General features: G+C 42.6%; 2 protein-coding genes across 3 annotated transcripts in view; both read right to left on the bottom strand.

Annotated features, from left to right (window-relative positions):
- The window catches only part of vta1 (vesicle (multivesicular body) trafficking 1), a 32,419-nt gene extending 25,630 nt beyond the window's left edge, over positions 1-6,789 (bottom strand). Inside the window, exon 1 of one of the 2 annotated variants that reach the window (XM_020586886.1) lies at positions 6,569-6,789. In XM_020586886.1, the coding sequence (XP_020442542.1) occupies positions 6,569-6,659 (91 nt within the window). In that variant the 5' untranslated portion in view covers positions 6,660-6,789. The remainder of the gene's footprint in view (positions 1-6,568) is intronic. The other variant, XM_020586887.1, reaches the window with a different exon arrangement.
- A 4,928-nt stretch (positions 6,790-11,717) lies between these two features.
- LOC109952046 (gap junction epsilon-1 protein-like) lies at positions 11,718-14,793 on the bottom strand (the record flags this gene model as incomplete). The annotated part of the gene is made up of 4 exons (XM_020586881.1): positions 11,718-12,550; positions 13,336-13,533; positions 14,270-14,452; positions 14,668-14,793. Coding segments are annotated over 4 exons (705 nt in total), but the record flags the coding sequence as incomplete, so codon positions are not given.
- Positions 14,794-15,789: the final 996 nt, after the last annotated feature.

Here is a 15,789-nt window from a genome sequence, read left to right as displayed (position 1 = left end):
TATTATTAAAGATGAGCTAGTTGGACCTTTTCGGGTTGAAAATGGACTCAAAATCAACTCTCAGACCTACTGCCAATTTTTAGAAGACACTTTCTTCAAGCAGTGGTACAGGAAAAAGTCTGCATCTTTCAAGAAGACTTTGATTTTTATGCAAGACAACGCTCCATCACATGCATCAAAGTACTCCACTGCGTGGCTGGCCAGTAAAGGCCTTAAAGATGAAAAACTAATGACATGGCCCCCTTCTTCACCTGACTTAAACCCTACTGAGAACCTTCAGGCCCTTCTTAAGCAGGAAATTTACAGTGAAGGTAAACAGTACACCTCTCTGAACAGTCTCTGGGAGGCTGTGGTTGCACAAAAAGTTGATTCTGACCAGATCAAAAAACTGACTGACTCTGTGAATGGAAGGATGGTGACTGTTATCGAAAAGAAGGGTGGCTAGATTGGTCACTGAGGTTTTCTGTTTGGAATTTCAGAACTGTTTATTTGTAAATTATGAGTTTGTTTATTATTCTTACTTTAACAGGTGAAAATCTTTGTTTTTTTTATTTAGTTGCATGATAATTCTGCACACTAATAGTTGCCTAATAATGGTGTACATGTAGATATTCTCTTAAGAAAGCCAAAACTTCCCTTTTACTACTTAAATGTTCAGGTTTGAGGGTTTGTTAACATTTTGGATTGACCAAGAGCACTGTAGTTGTGCAATAACAAAATTAATCCTCAAAAATACAACTTGCCTAATAATTGTGTACACAGTGTAGAGATCATATCTACAAGAAGCACAGCCTGAACCAAGACTCTACAAACTGAAGAGATGTGGAACTTCCAATTCCCTTATTTGATAGTTGCTTGAGTAGTTAGTTGTTCCTGTCTGCCATCCTGAAGGATGTGCCAAAGCTCATATTCCTGCTTTGAGGAGCAAGGAGGCTAGAGGATACAAGAGACATGCCCCTTTCTCAGAAATCGGTACGTGATCGGACGTGGAAAAGACATCCGATGTCTCTCAAAACATGTTCTCTCAGGTTTTCTCACCTCAAAAAGACAAGTGAGGGAAACGTGGATGCAATTAAAGGAAATAGGATGTACCCACTATCTCTGGCTACGAGATGTGAAGCCATGTAAGTCACCTGAGCAGCATCTGGATCCTTCATTCAGTCCGTCCCTGCTGGTGGAACGTACCAACATGAGCACACAACTGTTTGAAAATGAAAAAATGTCCATTTCTATTGACTTGTCCAAGGCTACAAGTCTAAGTGATGTTGTACTGACCCAGTACGCTTCAACCATGTGTTGCATCAAGAAGAGAAAAACAGAACCATTATTCTCAGCTACTTCAACAGGGTTAGGGTTAGTGATGTGGTGGAGTCTGTTTATAGATTTTGCTGCACTCTTCAGCGTGCATGGTGAGCTCTCTGTTTCCACCTCATGTTTAGTGTGTGAGTCACAGCACAGGGTCACTGTGCCAACAGAACAATGCCCCATTTACAAGGCAGAACAGTGGGGAGTCAGCACCAAGCAGCCAAGGCCTGCACCACTCAGTATTTCCAAAAAACCACCAGCATGGCAAAAATGCATGCATGTAGTTATGTAGAAGTGACTGAGGCAGTTACCCAGTCAGTACAGAGAGCAACAGCCAGCAAATCCTCAAACTGCTGAAGCAGCCAGTAAACATGTCAGCCAGTCATCCAGTGACAGAGCCATCCTTTGTGCCGTTACATCCATACAGTGCAACACTCACTTTGGCTGGCTCACAGACAATGAAGGACAACACAGAAGGCTTTGACAGCACAGAGGATGTGAGGCCACAGACACTGAGCCAAGACTGGGCCGCCCGCTCACACGTACCAGTGTCATTCCCCAGTGCTTCAGCCCTCTGGTGGTCATGAGGGTGACTGTGTTTACAGCAGGTTCTCCAGGCTAAAATGTGTTTGAAGTACATCATGTTCATAAAACATTAAAAAAGCTAATTCTGGTTTTGGCTGTTTCCAAACCTGGTGTGTTCATCTCGTCTTTTTTGGGTCACTGCTACTTTTTATGGCTCACTACTGCCACCAGCTGTCACTACACTTTACAGTCCTCTGCGGTCCGCACAAGTCCATCATGGAAGGCTACAACTAACAATTATTTTTTCCATTAATAAATTAAAAGGGCAGAAAACAGTGAACAGTGTCCATCACAAATTCCCAAAGCCCAAGATGCTACTTCCTATTTTATATCACGTTGCACTTTAAAACGCTGAGCTTCAGGTAGAAGAGCACTGCTGCCACCACACAAGCAAAAAGTAAAGCAGTTTTGTCCTCTGATGCTCCTAAGGAAGCATATAACACGCTGGTCTTTCTACACTGAGGGGTTTTCCTCAAAAGTAAGAGGTCACATCCCATAAACCAGCCCTCCTTTCACAAAAACAGCCAGTATCAACCACAAGCCAAAAACTGCACAAGACAAAGCAGGAGAAAAACCACCGCCCGTGGCATGACTTCAATCTCCATTTGGGCTTTGCACATGTCTCCAACTTCCACTCACAGAGAAGCACATCTCAGTCCAAGCCTCTAATGTGCTGTTACCTCATAAGCTGCTCATGCTTCATGAGTTTTCATGTGGAAACCAGTGGTAGGGGAAGTACTCAATACCAGTGTATAAATACAGTTACAAGTAAAAGTACTGTACTTAAGTATAGTATTGGGTAAGTGCACTTAGCTCCTTTCTACCACTGGTGGAAACACAAACACTAATACACACAGAGGTTTTTCAGGACGGGGTTGTAAGCTCCACAGCCTCAGCACTGACTGGCTGTAGCAATGCTTTAGTTCTTACACTGGGTGAGCGGTCACATCATGAGTTATTTAGTTATAGTGCCCTGTGTGGCGTCTTTAAAACATTTTAAACAGATTCTTGCATCAAGATCAGGGAGTTGAACCCCCAAACCCTGACAGCTCAGGAAAGATTAAAGACTTCTTTAGGAGAGAAGTTTTGTTTAGATTCCATGTCAGAGTAACAGCTGTCAGAAAACACGCTCAGCGGGAAAGAATTACCACCACTATAAAAAGTGTCGGCAGAGTGCCACAGTCTCGACGCAGTTTTGACGCCAGACATGAGAATCTGTGCCAATCTGAATCTGGGCCAGTACAGTCACTCCGTCACACCAATTACAAGGATGTGATTATGGAGAATAGCTGCATCGCTGTGTGCATCTGTGTTGGTTTGAGTGTGTGACAGAGGGAAATACAGTCAAAATAAAAAGGGGAGGGGACCACAGAACTACAGTAGACCACTGTCCGAGACTCTGCAGGAAAACCTGGTTCTGTCACTGTCTGAGCTGGTGCAACATGAGTTCAGTAAAACACTGCACCTGTTATGTTGTTTGGTGGAATTCTCCAGAGAGATGACTTGCTGTCAGCCGGTGTTCTAACTGTATTAAATCTGTTATGACTGGTACAAATTTAAAATTCACTGTGTACGTGCAGCAGGACATGCCTTATACTCCAAAAGAAGATTCTAGTAAAATGCTATTATCCAATTAGTACATTCAACGTTGCAGAGCACATTCACAGCGATTCCAGTGCAGGTAAATGGAGCCACCCGAGATCAAGAGGCACCACACACATCACACAGAAACAGGGGACAGTCCAGCTTTGAATACAGCACACTATCTGAGCCCAAACTTAAAGTAAACAGGCCTGTGTGTGTGTATTCCCCAGACCCAGAGGTCAGATACCTGTGTCAGCCTCTGCTTCACAGCTCATTCACTATAATGTCAGTGATTCAGTATGTGTGAAACTTAAGTTCTAATGCAGCCAGGGAGCTGCTGGTGAATTACAGCTAAACAAATCATGGCTATTGATCGGCCTGTTCTGGGATGGAGGTGAGGTGAAATATTAGCAAACTAATTTAGACAGACCTGCTGATGTAGGGCTAACGGTCAGACAACAAGACAGCCACACCCGATTCAGCTTCCGACTGAATGGACGGTTTCTAATGCTGAGAGACTTTGTAATAAACTTGTTTTGGATGTTTGCTCAGTTAAGACTGAACAATAAAACTCCAGTCTCTTAGAGTTTCATAGTGAAAATTGAAGTCTTGAGAAACACTATGTCTGTCTGTCACACTTCCAGTCTGTCCAACATAAACTCACTGGATGGCCAGTTTTGTAGCCATGTGTTCAGATAATCAGTGATTAGTCTTACATTTGTTTTGGGAAAGGTGATGGGGAAAATCAATACCCCTGAGGCAGGAGCTGTAATTATCACAGCGCAACGTGAAGTTCAGAGGGAGACAGCATGGAAGTTACAAGAACCACAGGTTTTCTTGAGCTGATTCTTTCTTGAATTTATATTTTATGTCTAGTGCTGTAGCACCAGGAGTCAAGGCAAGACTGTAGCTTCTCCCATCATGTTCATTCTCCAGTGAAACAAACAGATCAGTGTGGAGCACTCCTAACACACACACACACACACACGCCCAGCTTGGTTCAGAGGCCCAGACACATGCTGCTGCTGACCTCCAGTGGTCTGGTTACATCACTAGTCCACCTCAGCACACAGCAGACACTGGGGCTCATAACAGGACACATCCATCCTGCAGGATGAAGGCACCATCAACTCCACAACAAAAATATCAACACACACTTCCTCTATAACAAGCACCTTTTCTGTGTTTTCATTATTTCTGGTATTAGAAAAACTAAAAACTTCCCACTACTTTGTTGGTAAATTAATTTAACAAGCACTGATGTCCTCACTGCAGGGAGCTAAAAGAACAGCGGATTGATCATATCCCTGAAAAGTCTGCAACAATAAAGAAGACAGCGACAGGACTTCAAAGCCCTGGCAGCAAATCACGCACACACACACGCTGTGTTTTCATTCCTTGTGGGGACTTTACATTGACTTACATTCATTTCCTGTAGACTTAAAAGACTGCAACATAAAACTAAAAGGTGAGATTTTTTTGGATGCACCAGATGATTTCTAGTCCAGCCAGAAATCACTTGCTACGATGCAGCCACATACATGTGAAATTAAATTTCCGACACTGTGACTGAATAACAATTTTCTAACTTTTCCAGTAAGAAAATCTTTCAGTCAGCTCAGCTAGGTCAGAATCAAACCCCTGCTGCATTCAAGCCATGCACTTCACATAATCAGTCACACGTCTCTCAGACAGTCTGCCCTACTTCATGAGAAAGCAGCCTGTGCTTTTGGCCACTCGCTACACCTAAAATAGTACTGATATGTATACGTGTTCAAAACGTCTCTATTTGTAAATGTTTCACTCAAGCATTATGGGTGAATAAAAATGTTATTCAAGAAACTGTTCAAAAGCAGTAACCTCTATTGATTCATGCTCATTATTAACTGGTGGTACATGATATATAGTATGCCATTCCTAGCATGTGCCAAAAATATAAGCTATATAAAAAGGTGCTTCCTGTGGATCAAGGAATCTCACAAGGACAAGGTGCACCAATACAAAACAGAATCATTTATCAACAATACAGTACCAGATTTAACCAACTAAAGTCACCAAGAAAACTTTGTGTACTGCACATTAGTCACTGTGTGATAGTGTTGATCCACTGATACAGCATGAACTGGTCTTGCAGTGCAGCGGGTGGAGCCCATTCTTTAGAGCTGAGCCAGGTGTGCCTACATAGAGTATGAGGGATTTATGACTATCACATACCTGACAAGGAGTTTACACCAGCCACGAGTCACATACTGGTACATTCACCAGCCACGAGTCACATACTGGTACATTCACCAGCCATGAGTCACATACTGGTACATTCTGCCTGGGACGGTGTACTGACTCTGGGCCTGATTGGCACATAGTCACGTACGATTAACAGGAGAGGTTTTGCACATTTACTCACAACTTGTTAAAAGTAGCGACTCTTCTGCTAAACGTAGCAGGATCAAAGATATGAAAGCAGCTCAGCGAGTGTTTGAGAACCTCACACAGAATTTGTCAGTTGTCGTGAGGTTATGTAAGCGTTAGCCGGCTAATGAGGGTTATGCTGTCAAAGCTAAGACTAACTGTTAACGTTAGCTAACATTAGGATGCATGTCCATTTAAAACCCGCCTCGGTGGCTCAGAGTTTCTAAAAATTCTGTTGAAACAGTCGCTCTGCTTAAATCAGGGCAGCACGGTGCCGCGGTGCGTAGCGCCGCTGCCTCACAGCGAGAAGGTTCCGGGTTCGAGATCTTTCTGTGCAGAGTTTGCATGTTCTCCCCACGGTTGCGTGGGTTCTCTACGGGTACTCCAGCTTCCTCCCACTGTCCAAAGACATGCGGCTTAGGTTGGTTGGTGACTCTAAATTGCCCGTGAGAGTGAATGTTGTTCATCTGCGTGTTGGCCCTGCGATGGGCCTGTACTCGGCCTTTCGCCTGATGCCGGCTGGGATTGGCATCGAGCCCCGTTCGGGACTGAGCAGTACAGAAAATGAGATGAGATGAGCCAACTTCAAAGTTAGAAGCTAAGCTAAGCAGTGTCAGCTCTCAGGTAAACAAAGCTAAGATGCTAACAGTAGCTACGGCTAACATCAGCCAGCACACGAACTTACAGTAGTAAGCCACGACCGGGTCCCGTTTCTCATGCTCCTGAGCGGTCCGCAGGTAGTGCTGGATGGCCTTGAGCTGGGGCGGCAGAGCCATGTCAGTTTTTAAATGCTCACAAAACAAAATATATAAATGGAAGAGACAACACGCTTCTTGATGTTGTTATTAGCAGAAGTGTTCTCGTCACTTCCGCGTGTATATCCAATGAGAGCGGCCGCCTACACAGATGCCGTCAGTAGCCAATCAGGTACCTCTTCCGGATTCATGACGGCTTTACAATATTTTCCGTTTAGAAACTCTGATGGTAGCGTATCTGATTTTTTTAAATGTATGATATTGTATGGTACTTTAAAAATGCTAAAAACATGTCTCCGTTGGCGTGTTTTTATGTGATTATTGTTCATTCACAAGCAAATCATCCTTAAAGCTGGACTTGAATTTAACGTTATTTGCGAACCTTAAATCTCAAATACACTGCGAGGATTATTGCAGTGTTTCAGCTGATGATTATTTTCACTATTGATTAAACTGGTGATTATTTTATCGATTAGTCAAATAGTTGTTTTGTCTGTAACGTAGAAGAAAATTGTTAGAATTGCCAAAGCCCGTGGTGATTTCTTTGAATGTCTTGTTTTGTCCAAAACTCAAAAATCTTCTGTTTACAGTGATATAAAAGCATATGTTTACAGCATCCTCAAAATTGTTACTGATACATGTTATTGACCAAATAATTGATGAATGATTTCAGTCCCAAGTCACTGATAACAAAAGGACTGTTCCTAAACTGTCCTAATGATTATTTTTCATTGTAAACCCTACATTATGCACTTTCATTACAAATAAACATGTGTACAAACAAATAAATACATAGACATATTCTTTGGATTAATTTGAATGTCATTTCAAATGAACTACATAAAAATAATGATGTAAGACAACTGAGCCTGACTGCTTTACAAAATATTTTTATACTTTAGTTCCATTCTGAATAAGGCTCACATAAATGACAGCCACAGAATTTTAAGAACAACTTCGAGTCAGCTGTTTGCCACAGAACTGGAATTTGGATCAGTTAGGATTGGACCCATTAAGAAGATCCACTCAAGATATCTGGTTTGTGTTCAAGTTAAAACTATGAGCCCCCAAATGGAGTTTGCAGTCAGGCATACAATCCAAAACATATTCACAATTTTAAAAAATGAAGACATACTCTGCAACACAAATCAAATCAAAAGCTAAATGTATTTCCAAGAAAGTGGGTTGGCGTGATCAGGGGAGTTAATAGCCTGTGGATGAAACTCAGAACATCGACCCTTTGGTTTGGCTTGTGGTTGAGTGAACCTGTGACCTGAGAGGCACCAAAAGGAAGGAGCCCAACAGTCCAACACTCTCTCTGGCATTTCATAACGTCTGTCATATTTTGACTTTGGGGAGGCCTGCCTGCTTTTTGGTTCAAACCATAATGGAAAACTTTGTTGTATGCTTGAATGTGGTTCGTTTAGGTTCATGCTGCCCAGTTCCTAGTGAGCCACAACTTGGAAACAAAAGTCCTGAGGTTTGGAAAGCAGGTGTGGTTAGGGGTTTGGGTCAGGAGTTTGGGAGAATCCACAGGCTGATGGATAGATGAATCATTCTGGTCCAAGGCCACCCGCTTCCTTGGTGATTCACTTTTGCATTTGGCTTCCACCACACTAGTCTTCACTACCTTCCTTTGTTGATGGAATCAATAGAGCTGAGCTAGTGTTGGGGTCACCCTACCAGAGCTGCTACATACAGTATGTACAGACAAAGAGACGCTACATCCAAATGTCCAGACAAGTGTGTAGCTTTGGTTTCAGAAGCATTGGGGTGAAATTTATTCAGCCAAAAGACAGGCAGAGGAGGTACAATCTGAGCTGTGAATAGTGTTCACGGCTTCACCTCTCAGACTGAATCTGTGTCAAGCAGTGTGTCTATAGCCTGACAGATCAAACTCAGGGCTTATTAACAGTACTGAAGTGAGCACACAGTAACCAAGATGAGTTTCAACATTTCAGTCAGCTCTCTCATCTGAATTATGACTGATGCTTGGTATTTTAAAATGCCCAACATTTTGTTAACGTACAAACTGTGCAAGCTCAGATTGGTATGTAGATCATGTAAGGCTGAAAGGTAGTTTTAGAAGTAATTTGGCCTAAACAAGTGGAAAAGCTGACTTGCTGGTGACAGAATGGAAAATGTTAGGAAACCACCTACATCCTTGGATTTATCCTCATGGGATCAAACATTATCCATCTGATACTTGTAAAGATATTTTACTTTGGACCATGGGCTGAACTGAGAGACCTCCCAACACATACTGTATGTTAATGACAGGTAAAATCATGTTTTGCATTGATTATTCATTGTGTCAGTTTGTTATTTCTTTGTAAAACACATTCCTTTCACATACTGAATTTAAGTCAACAACTCAGTCAGAAAAAGAAACAAAGGTGATTGATTGATGGACATTTTTAATCATCTCAAGACAAAACAATAGGATTACTGGTCACCTACAGTAAACAGCAGCACTCAAACCATTTTTCACTATGGGTGCCTTGGTTATAACAAGTCCCTCTTTTTCTTTGACATAGCTGCAAGGTTTGTGAGAAACAACAAGTTTAATACAGAAAAATTAGTCTTAATTTTCTCAACTACCATGAAGCATTAGCAAAATTCAAAGATATTAAAGTTAAATATTTTTAAATGTATTGTTCTGCAACATGTATCACAGTTGATGAATTTCCACAAATGATACTATTCGTGAAAAGGAGCATCAAGACATATGGATACGCTCCCTGATTTTGTAAATCTTTTCAATAGTACCTCGGTGTGACATTTTACAGCTCAGTGCAGTTTACAGTTGAGTGTATTTTTAACTTCTGCATAAGGCCAAAATAAATAAAAGGAAATTAAGAAAACATTTCAATCTCTGCAGCTGCAGATTTACAGTTGCAGGTTTTTAATCTTTTCAGTGACACCATCTTCTTTCCAAGTTATTAACTTTTATTCAGTCATTCTAGGACAGTTAATAATAGCTTCACGTACACATGTGAACGTCCGTCACAGAGACTAACGCACAGGTTTCAGCATGTGGAGTCATTTTAAACCTGAATCTTGCCCAACTTGAGCAAAAATATTGTCTCCTGTGGGTAAGTTGTTATCTCTGGTTACATCAAAGCGGAAAAACAAGTGATAAATGATAAATGATATATCATGCGCCTGATACTGTTTTCTCCTTTCTCTTAAATGTTACTAAGAAAACTGCTTAACATCCAGTGAGTTTATATTTTCAACATTCTTCCTGTAATGGATCTTATGAACTGGGCTGACTCTGGACTGATATGATGACCCAGGATCACTCAGGGCTACATTTCCACCAAATGGCCCCAGATTTGATCAAATCCTTTAACATGCCCATTCTCTCACTTTTGCCAAGCAGCACAGATGTGGAATTCTTCATTTCTATTTAAACCAGGCGTAAGTGTTGGTGAGGCAAAATTTTAAACCATCTCCCCTTACATATACCAGACAAACCTGTTTCAGATCTTCTTAAACCCCATCAGACTAGCCAGGCCTCTGGGCCCTCACAGCTGGAAAAATGTACTTTAGGGTTTAAAAGGATTTGAAATGAAGGCTTAAGCCACTTCTGTTTGGTAATGCAATTTTTTACCTGAGATGTTTAAACAGACTGCGGAAAGCTTCATAAGAAAAGCCGGATGGATGTCTGATCAACAAACAAACATTACCAAACACGAGAGGAAATCATTATCAAAACACATCAACAGTGACAAGGCAAAATTACATACGTCTAACACTACAGGCTAGGAAGGGACGATTAGAGAGCGGGGCATGGAGTTCCACACTTAAGGAGAGATGGCTGAGAATCATGACCATTTCACACATACCTGGACTGAACAAGCTCTCGGTTTTGCTTCTCAGCCATAAAAGTAATAGTTATATAAAAGTATACATAGGGCCTGAAAACTCTAAAAACTCCACACTTCTAAGCTGATTTTGTCCATGTCTGTTAAGACCTACGCTACAGATCAAATTCTCTGTGGATGATGGAACACATTAGGCTGTTCAGCAACTAGGTTGTGGAACAACAGCCCCTTTTGTACGTGCACTCCTGTTAACCTGACTGCACCTGAATGTATCGGCTTCATGTCTGAAGGAGCGCCTGGTCACTTTTCCTGGGCCAGACCTAGTAGCATTTACATATCACTCTCAACATGGTACAAGTGTGAACTGCATGCAGTTGCACAGACAGGCATGCACATGGTTACCGTGTACTAATGTAGGGCACCGTCAGTGGGCTGACCACTCACGACAGCCTGGGTGTCACTGTGAGCTGCTCAGCTCCCTAAAACACATGACTGCTTTGGGCGGCTGTGGCTCAGGAGGTAGAGCGGGTCGTTTCCTAACCGGAGGATTAGCGGTTCAATTCCCAGCTTGCCCAGTCACCATGTCAAGGTGTCCTTGAGCAAGACACTGAACCCCCAGTTGCTCCCGGTGATGTGAGTGCGAATGGGTGAATGGCCGAATAATGTGAAAGCGCTTTGAGTGTGCTGTATAAGCATAGAAAGGCGCTATACAAGTATAAGACCATTTACCAAGACCATTTGGAGAATGTCCTAAACAGCAAGAACATGAGGAAAAACTGCCTCCAGGAGCACAGTTGTGGTTAGAAAACTCTGGCCTCATACGTCACTTGATGTACTGTCCAGTCTCGTGCGCACCATGGCTCTCTGTGCCACAGCTGTGGGTTTGTCTGAGTGAAGCTGAGAGGAACATTAATGTAAAAGTGTTGACTGTTACTGACAGAACCTTAACAAACTGATGAAGCAGCAATGCTACGTATCCCGTGTCTGAGAAGGGCCAGTGACGTGGCCCAGAACTTCTCCCGGCAATTCACCAGTGGATGTCACCCTTTTTATCCTTGTGCAAAAATTGTGTAGTATTCCTTCTGTTGGCAACTGAGGAGTTTTCAGATACTTAAAAACATCTGAAACTTGTGAAACTATTACATATTTTCAGTATTTTCACTGTTTCATTTCTTGCCTTTTAAAATTATTTCATTAAAGTCATTTTATATTTATTTAGTAGAACCCTTTAACCTCAAAGAATAAAGCATTACATTTCACCCTTCTTTAATGAAGACATCTATCAGGATACCTCTTAAAGCCTTCCTGGCACATGAGACTGGAAGCCTGTTCAAGCCTTTCTTCATACAAATCACGTTGAAGGTTGTTTTCAGCTGAAACAGTTCATATTTGAAAAGGCAGACAATCCAATCAAAGGCCCACAGCAAAGCTGTGGCGCTCATGTTGATGGAAGTAAAGGTCAGAACGGGTTGGGAGCAATAATGCACACATAGCAGAAGCAATAACTGTCACACATGGAAGTGTCAGGAGCAGTGGCACCAGCAATTCGCTTGCTTATGGGCAAGGTTACTGAATCACAGTCTTTAAGAAGTGATGGTCCGTGACCAGCTCTGCAGTGGTTTGGAAGTGTCTATTCTCTGGCCATCAAGTCCACACAAGACCGTTGGACACATCCAGCCCAGACTGTAAAAAACACCCAGTGGATATGTCAGACTTACCAGCTCTGACACTGTCACGCATTCTCTGTGCAACTCACTCCCGATGGACCGCAGGTGAGGTTCCGCCCTTATGTCAGAAGGTCCTGCAGCAGCTAACACAGAGCCTGATAAACCTGACAGAAACAGTGTCATATATTTTCACCTTTGGTCATTTCTTGTGTGCGTCTCATTGGTTGTTGAGATAACCAAGCCGTCGGCAGAGGATCTCAAATATCTCAGCAACACAGAGAACGATGGTGATCACAGTGAAGATGTACATGGCACTGAGGAAGATAGTTTTCTCAAAATGTTCAGGCACCATGCACTTGGTTACATTAAAGGCCTTTTCCAATGCACTGGCATCACAGATGAACAGCGGGTGGACCTGGAGGACAAAGAGAGAAACATGAGGCGGCAACACTTTCACAACTGCCTGAACTCACAAGCTCTGTTCGCACAGTCCCTGTTGTTTCTCATTGATGTTCAGTGTATTTTATTGAACAGCACAAGCGCCCAATGAGTAAGTTTTTTTAAAAACGCTGTCTAACTCCCAAAGTGATTTCAAACTTCTTTGCACTTATTGCCAGAAATCCAATTAAATCTACACTGTTCTCATTTGATGGTCTTTTAAATACACATGCAATAAGAAGTTGGCTGCAGCCTTTGGCGCCGCTAGTAAAGATTAAAAACTGCTAAGAAGATGAGCAGCCGTGGAGGAATCATGACACAATTACATTAAACAGGGACTGTGTGTAGCACCTGAGCCCATGAAGCAAACAATACTGTATGTCTGTACAGATGCTGATGACATAACATCACTAGCAGCTTGTCAATCACCTGCACTTTGAATAACATTAATGTGAAGGAAAGGTGCTGAGCTGCTGGTGGATGTGATCCATGTGTTCAGTAAAGATGTTCCCTGACTGTTTCTGAGTATGACCAACAGGAAAGGGAACCCTTGGCAGTGCAGGACAAACTGTACAGATGACATTTTCTGGCTGGCCTGAGACAACTCGGGCACCACCCAGGAGGAAACTGAGGAATTTCTTAGTGAAAAACATGTAGGGTACTCTGCATGCTCCAACGATTCTGCCATGATAAGCAACTTAGCAATGGATGGATGGACATGCATAGCTGTGACACGTTTAAAATAATTCAAAACTGACAGACCTGGAAGCCAAAGAGGTGGCTCTGTAGCCAGAAGGCGATGACTTCCAGAATGATGCGCAGGAGAACAGAAATGATGTAGAAGACTGTGTAGGTGGGTCGTTCGAGGATCTCCTCCTGGTCAGTGTTCTTACAGGCTGCATAGAGGTGGAACACGGCCCCGGGAACTAGCACCGTTACCAGCTGTAATGCCCAGAAAACCTGGAAAGGGCAGAAAGAAAGCAAAGGGGAGGGTGAGAAAACCCCCGTGGAATGAGAAAACAGGATAAATGATGATGATGAAGGAAGAAAGCAAGACAGAAACAAACACTAAGAGGAGTTGGTGAGTGAAGTCAAAATGTTACAGGGTTGGAGAGAGAACAGAAAAAAAGAAGCTGAGCGAGCAGAGACGTACGAGGAAGGAATCATGAAAACATTGTTTTGTTAAGTTAGACTTTCTATAGATACTTGCTGTTGATAAAGGTAGTTGACCACTGTTTTAGCATGATTTAACATGGTTGTTTACATAATTTGATGTTAGAGAACTAGTAGAATAAATTACCATGTGATTCATATGTATGATGAGTTTGGTTAGGCTGATAGGGAACCGCGGGACTGGGTGAACTTGTGATATAAGTCAGTCTTTTATAACTAGGATTATAGTAAAGGCTGTCACATTTTACTTAAGATTACTTTAACTTAGCTGCAGAGACACTTCAACAACAGACAAGTTTCATTTTAAAGGCTCTAAAACGTACCGTTGGCCGTTGTCTGTTATCATTTCTTTTGCTACATATCAGATAGTATGGAAACATACAAAAATGATCCATTTAGCCAAATCTGGCCTCAAAGGTAGTTTAGCTTCGTTTACCTCAGCTCTGTGGACCAGTGGGCTACATCACTGTGCAACCTATGTGTGCCTTTAAGTTCAGTCCAGGGGATTTTAGTCTAGTCCTACCTGAGGTGTTATGGGTCTGAACTGGTTGTAGCAGTACAGATTGAGCTCTCGGCGATCAGGGTCACAGCTGAAGTGCAGTGCCTCGTTCCCATAGACGGCGAAGCCAAGAACACCCAGGAAGAACATCCGCACTGAGCCGAAGAACAAGGTGTGGAACTGGCCTATCACTGTCGGAGGCCTGAGCTGGAACAAGCATCCACAAACAATCATCCACATGTTCATGGCGCGCGCACACACACACACACACACACACACACACACACACACACACACACACAGAGTCAGCGACAAAGAGAAAATAGCTTTTGTCAGCTAGATAGATGCAGCTGCAGCACCGACTCACTGAGGCTCTGAAGGCTCAAACAAAACCCATTCAGAGGAAACATTTCCCACCTGCTCTGCTCTGACACTAACCCTGAGTCCTGATCACCAGAAAAAGGTCTAGATGACACTGTCAGGTCCGCTTGGTGCGACCTGCCTCTCTTTCTTTTTCCCTCTCCTGCTCTCCCTTTTTGCGGGATCAACGCCTCAGCTGTGGCGCATCGGGTAATTAGTGACTCGTGGGTCGGTGCGCACACCTGAGGCGTATTCCGGTGATTTGTTGGCTTCCTTATTTATACCTCTGGCAGACGCCGGAGCATTGCGACGTGTAACGGACAATACTTACCCTAAGTAAATGACAAATGTTGTGTTTGACCAGCATATTTTTCGACGTGTGTAAGATGCTACGCTGACAGTCTCTGTGCGTTTTGGCTTGACCTTATCACGCTAATTATGCGGTTAACAACACAGAAATACGTGCTTTGTCTTCCACGCTGACAGTCCCTGTGCTGTGGATTACATTGTTTACGTTGGTTCTTTTTGTTCACCTGTCCGTTCTCATCCTCTGCTATCCTAGTTCCTGTCGTTAGTTTGTGTGTTTACCGTCCTGGTCTCCTTAGTCATCACTGCCCTTCCCTGGTTGTATGTATTATGGTCCCTGTTATGTTGTCATTTTGTTGTTCTTATCCCATTAAACCACCTTTTTTGTACTAGCACCTGGGTCAGCTATCTTGAGTCCAACCCCTGTTCTCCCTCACCCTCATGGTGAGGGGGACTAAACCATAACATATGTTGCCATTTTGGCTAGGTCTGTCTTGCAAAAGAGATGTATCTCAAGAGAGTTCCTGGTTAAATAAAGGCTAATAGGTCTCAATCACCAGAACTAGAGGGTTTCCTTTTTATGCCACACCAATGATTAACAATTATACAATATATAAATGTAGCCAGGTGGTAAACATATACTAAGGGGAGATAAATAAATAACTCTGTTGTTTTCCACTGATGGTGAAAGGTTCCCTAAATGTTTTTAACATTCCAAATGTCATGTAATGTTTATGGTTTTCATGTTAATGTAACACAGTTCAATTTTGGTGATATGTAAAAGTAACCTACAGTAGGCTATTGGAGTTTAATGCTACCTAGTATCTTGGCCACTAGATGGCAGTATTGACAGGTGTACATTCCGCCAGAACTTGACC

Source organism: Monopterus albus, unplaced genomic scaffold (assembly GCF_001952655.1).
Source record: "Monopterus albus unplaced genomic scaffold, M_albus_1.0 scaffold428.1, whole genome shotgun sequence".
Taxonomy (NCBI): domain Eukaryota; kingdom Metazoa; phylum Chordata; class Actinopteri; order Synbranchiformes; family Synbranchidae; genus Monopterus; species Monopterus albus.
This window is presented reverse-complemented; position numbering and strand designations above follow the sequence as displayed.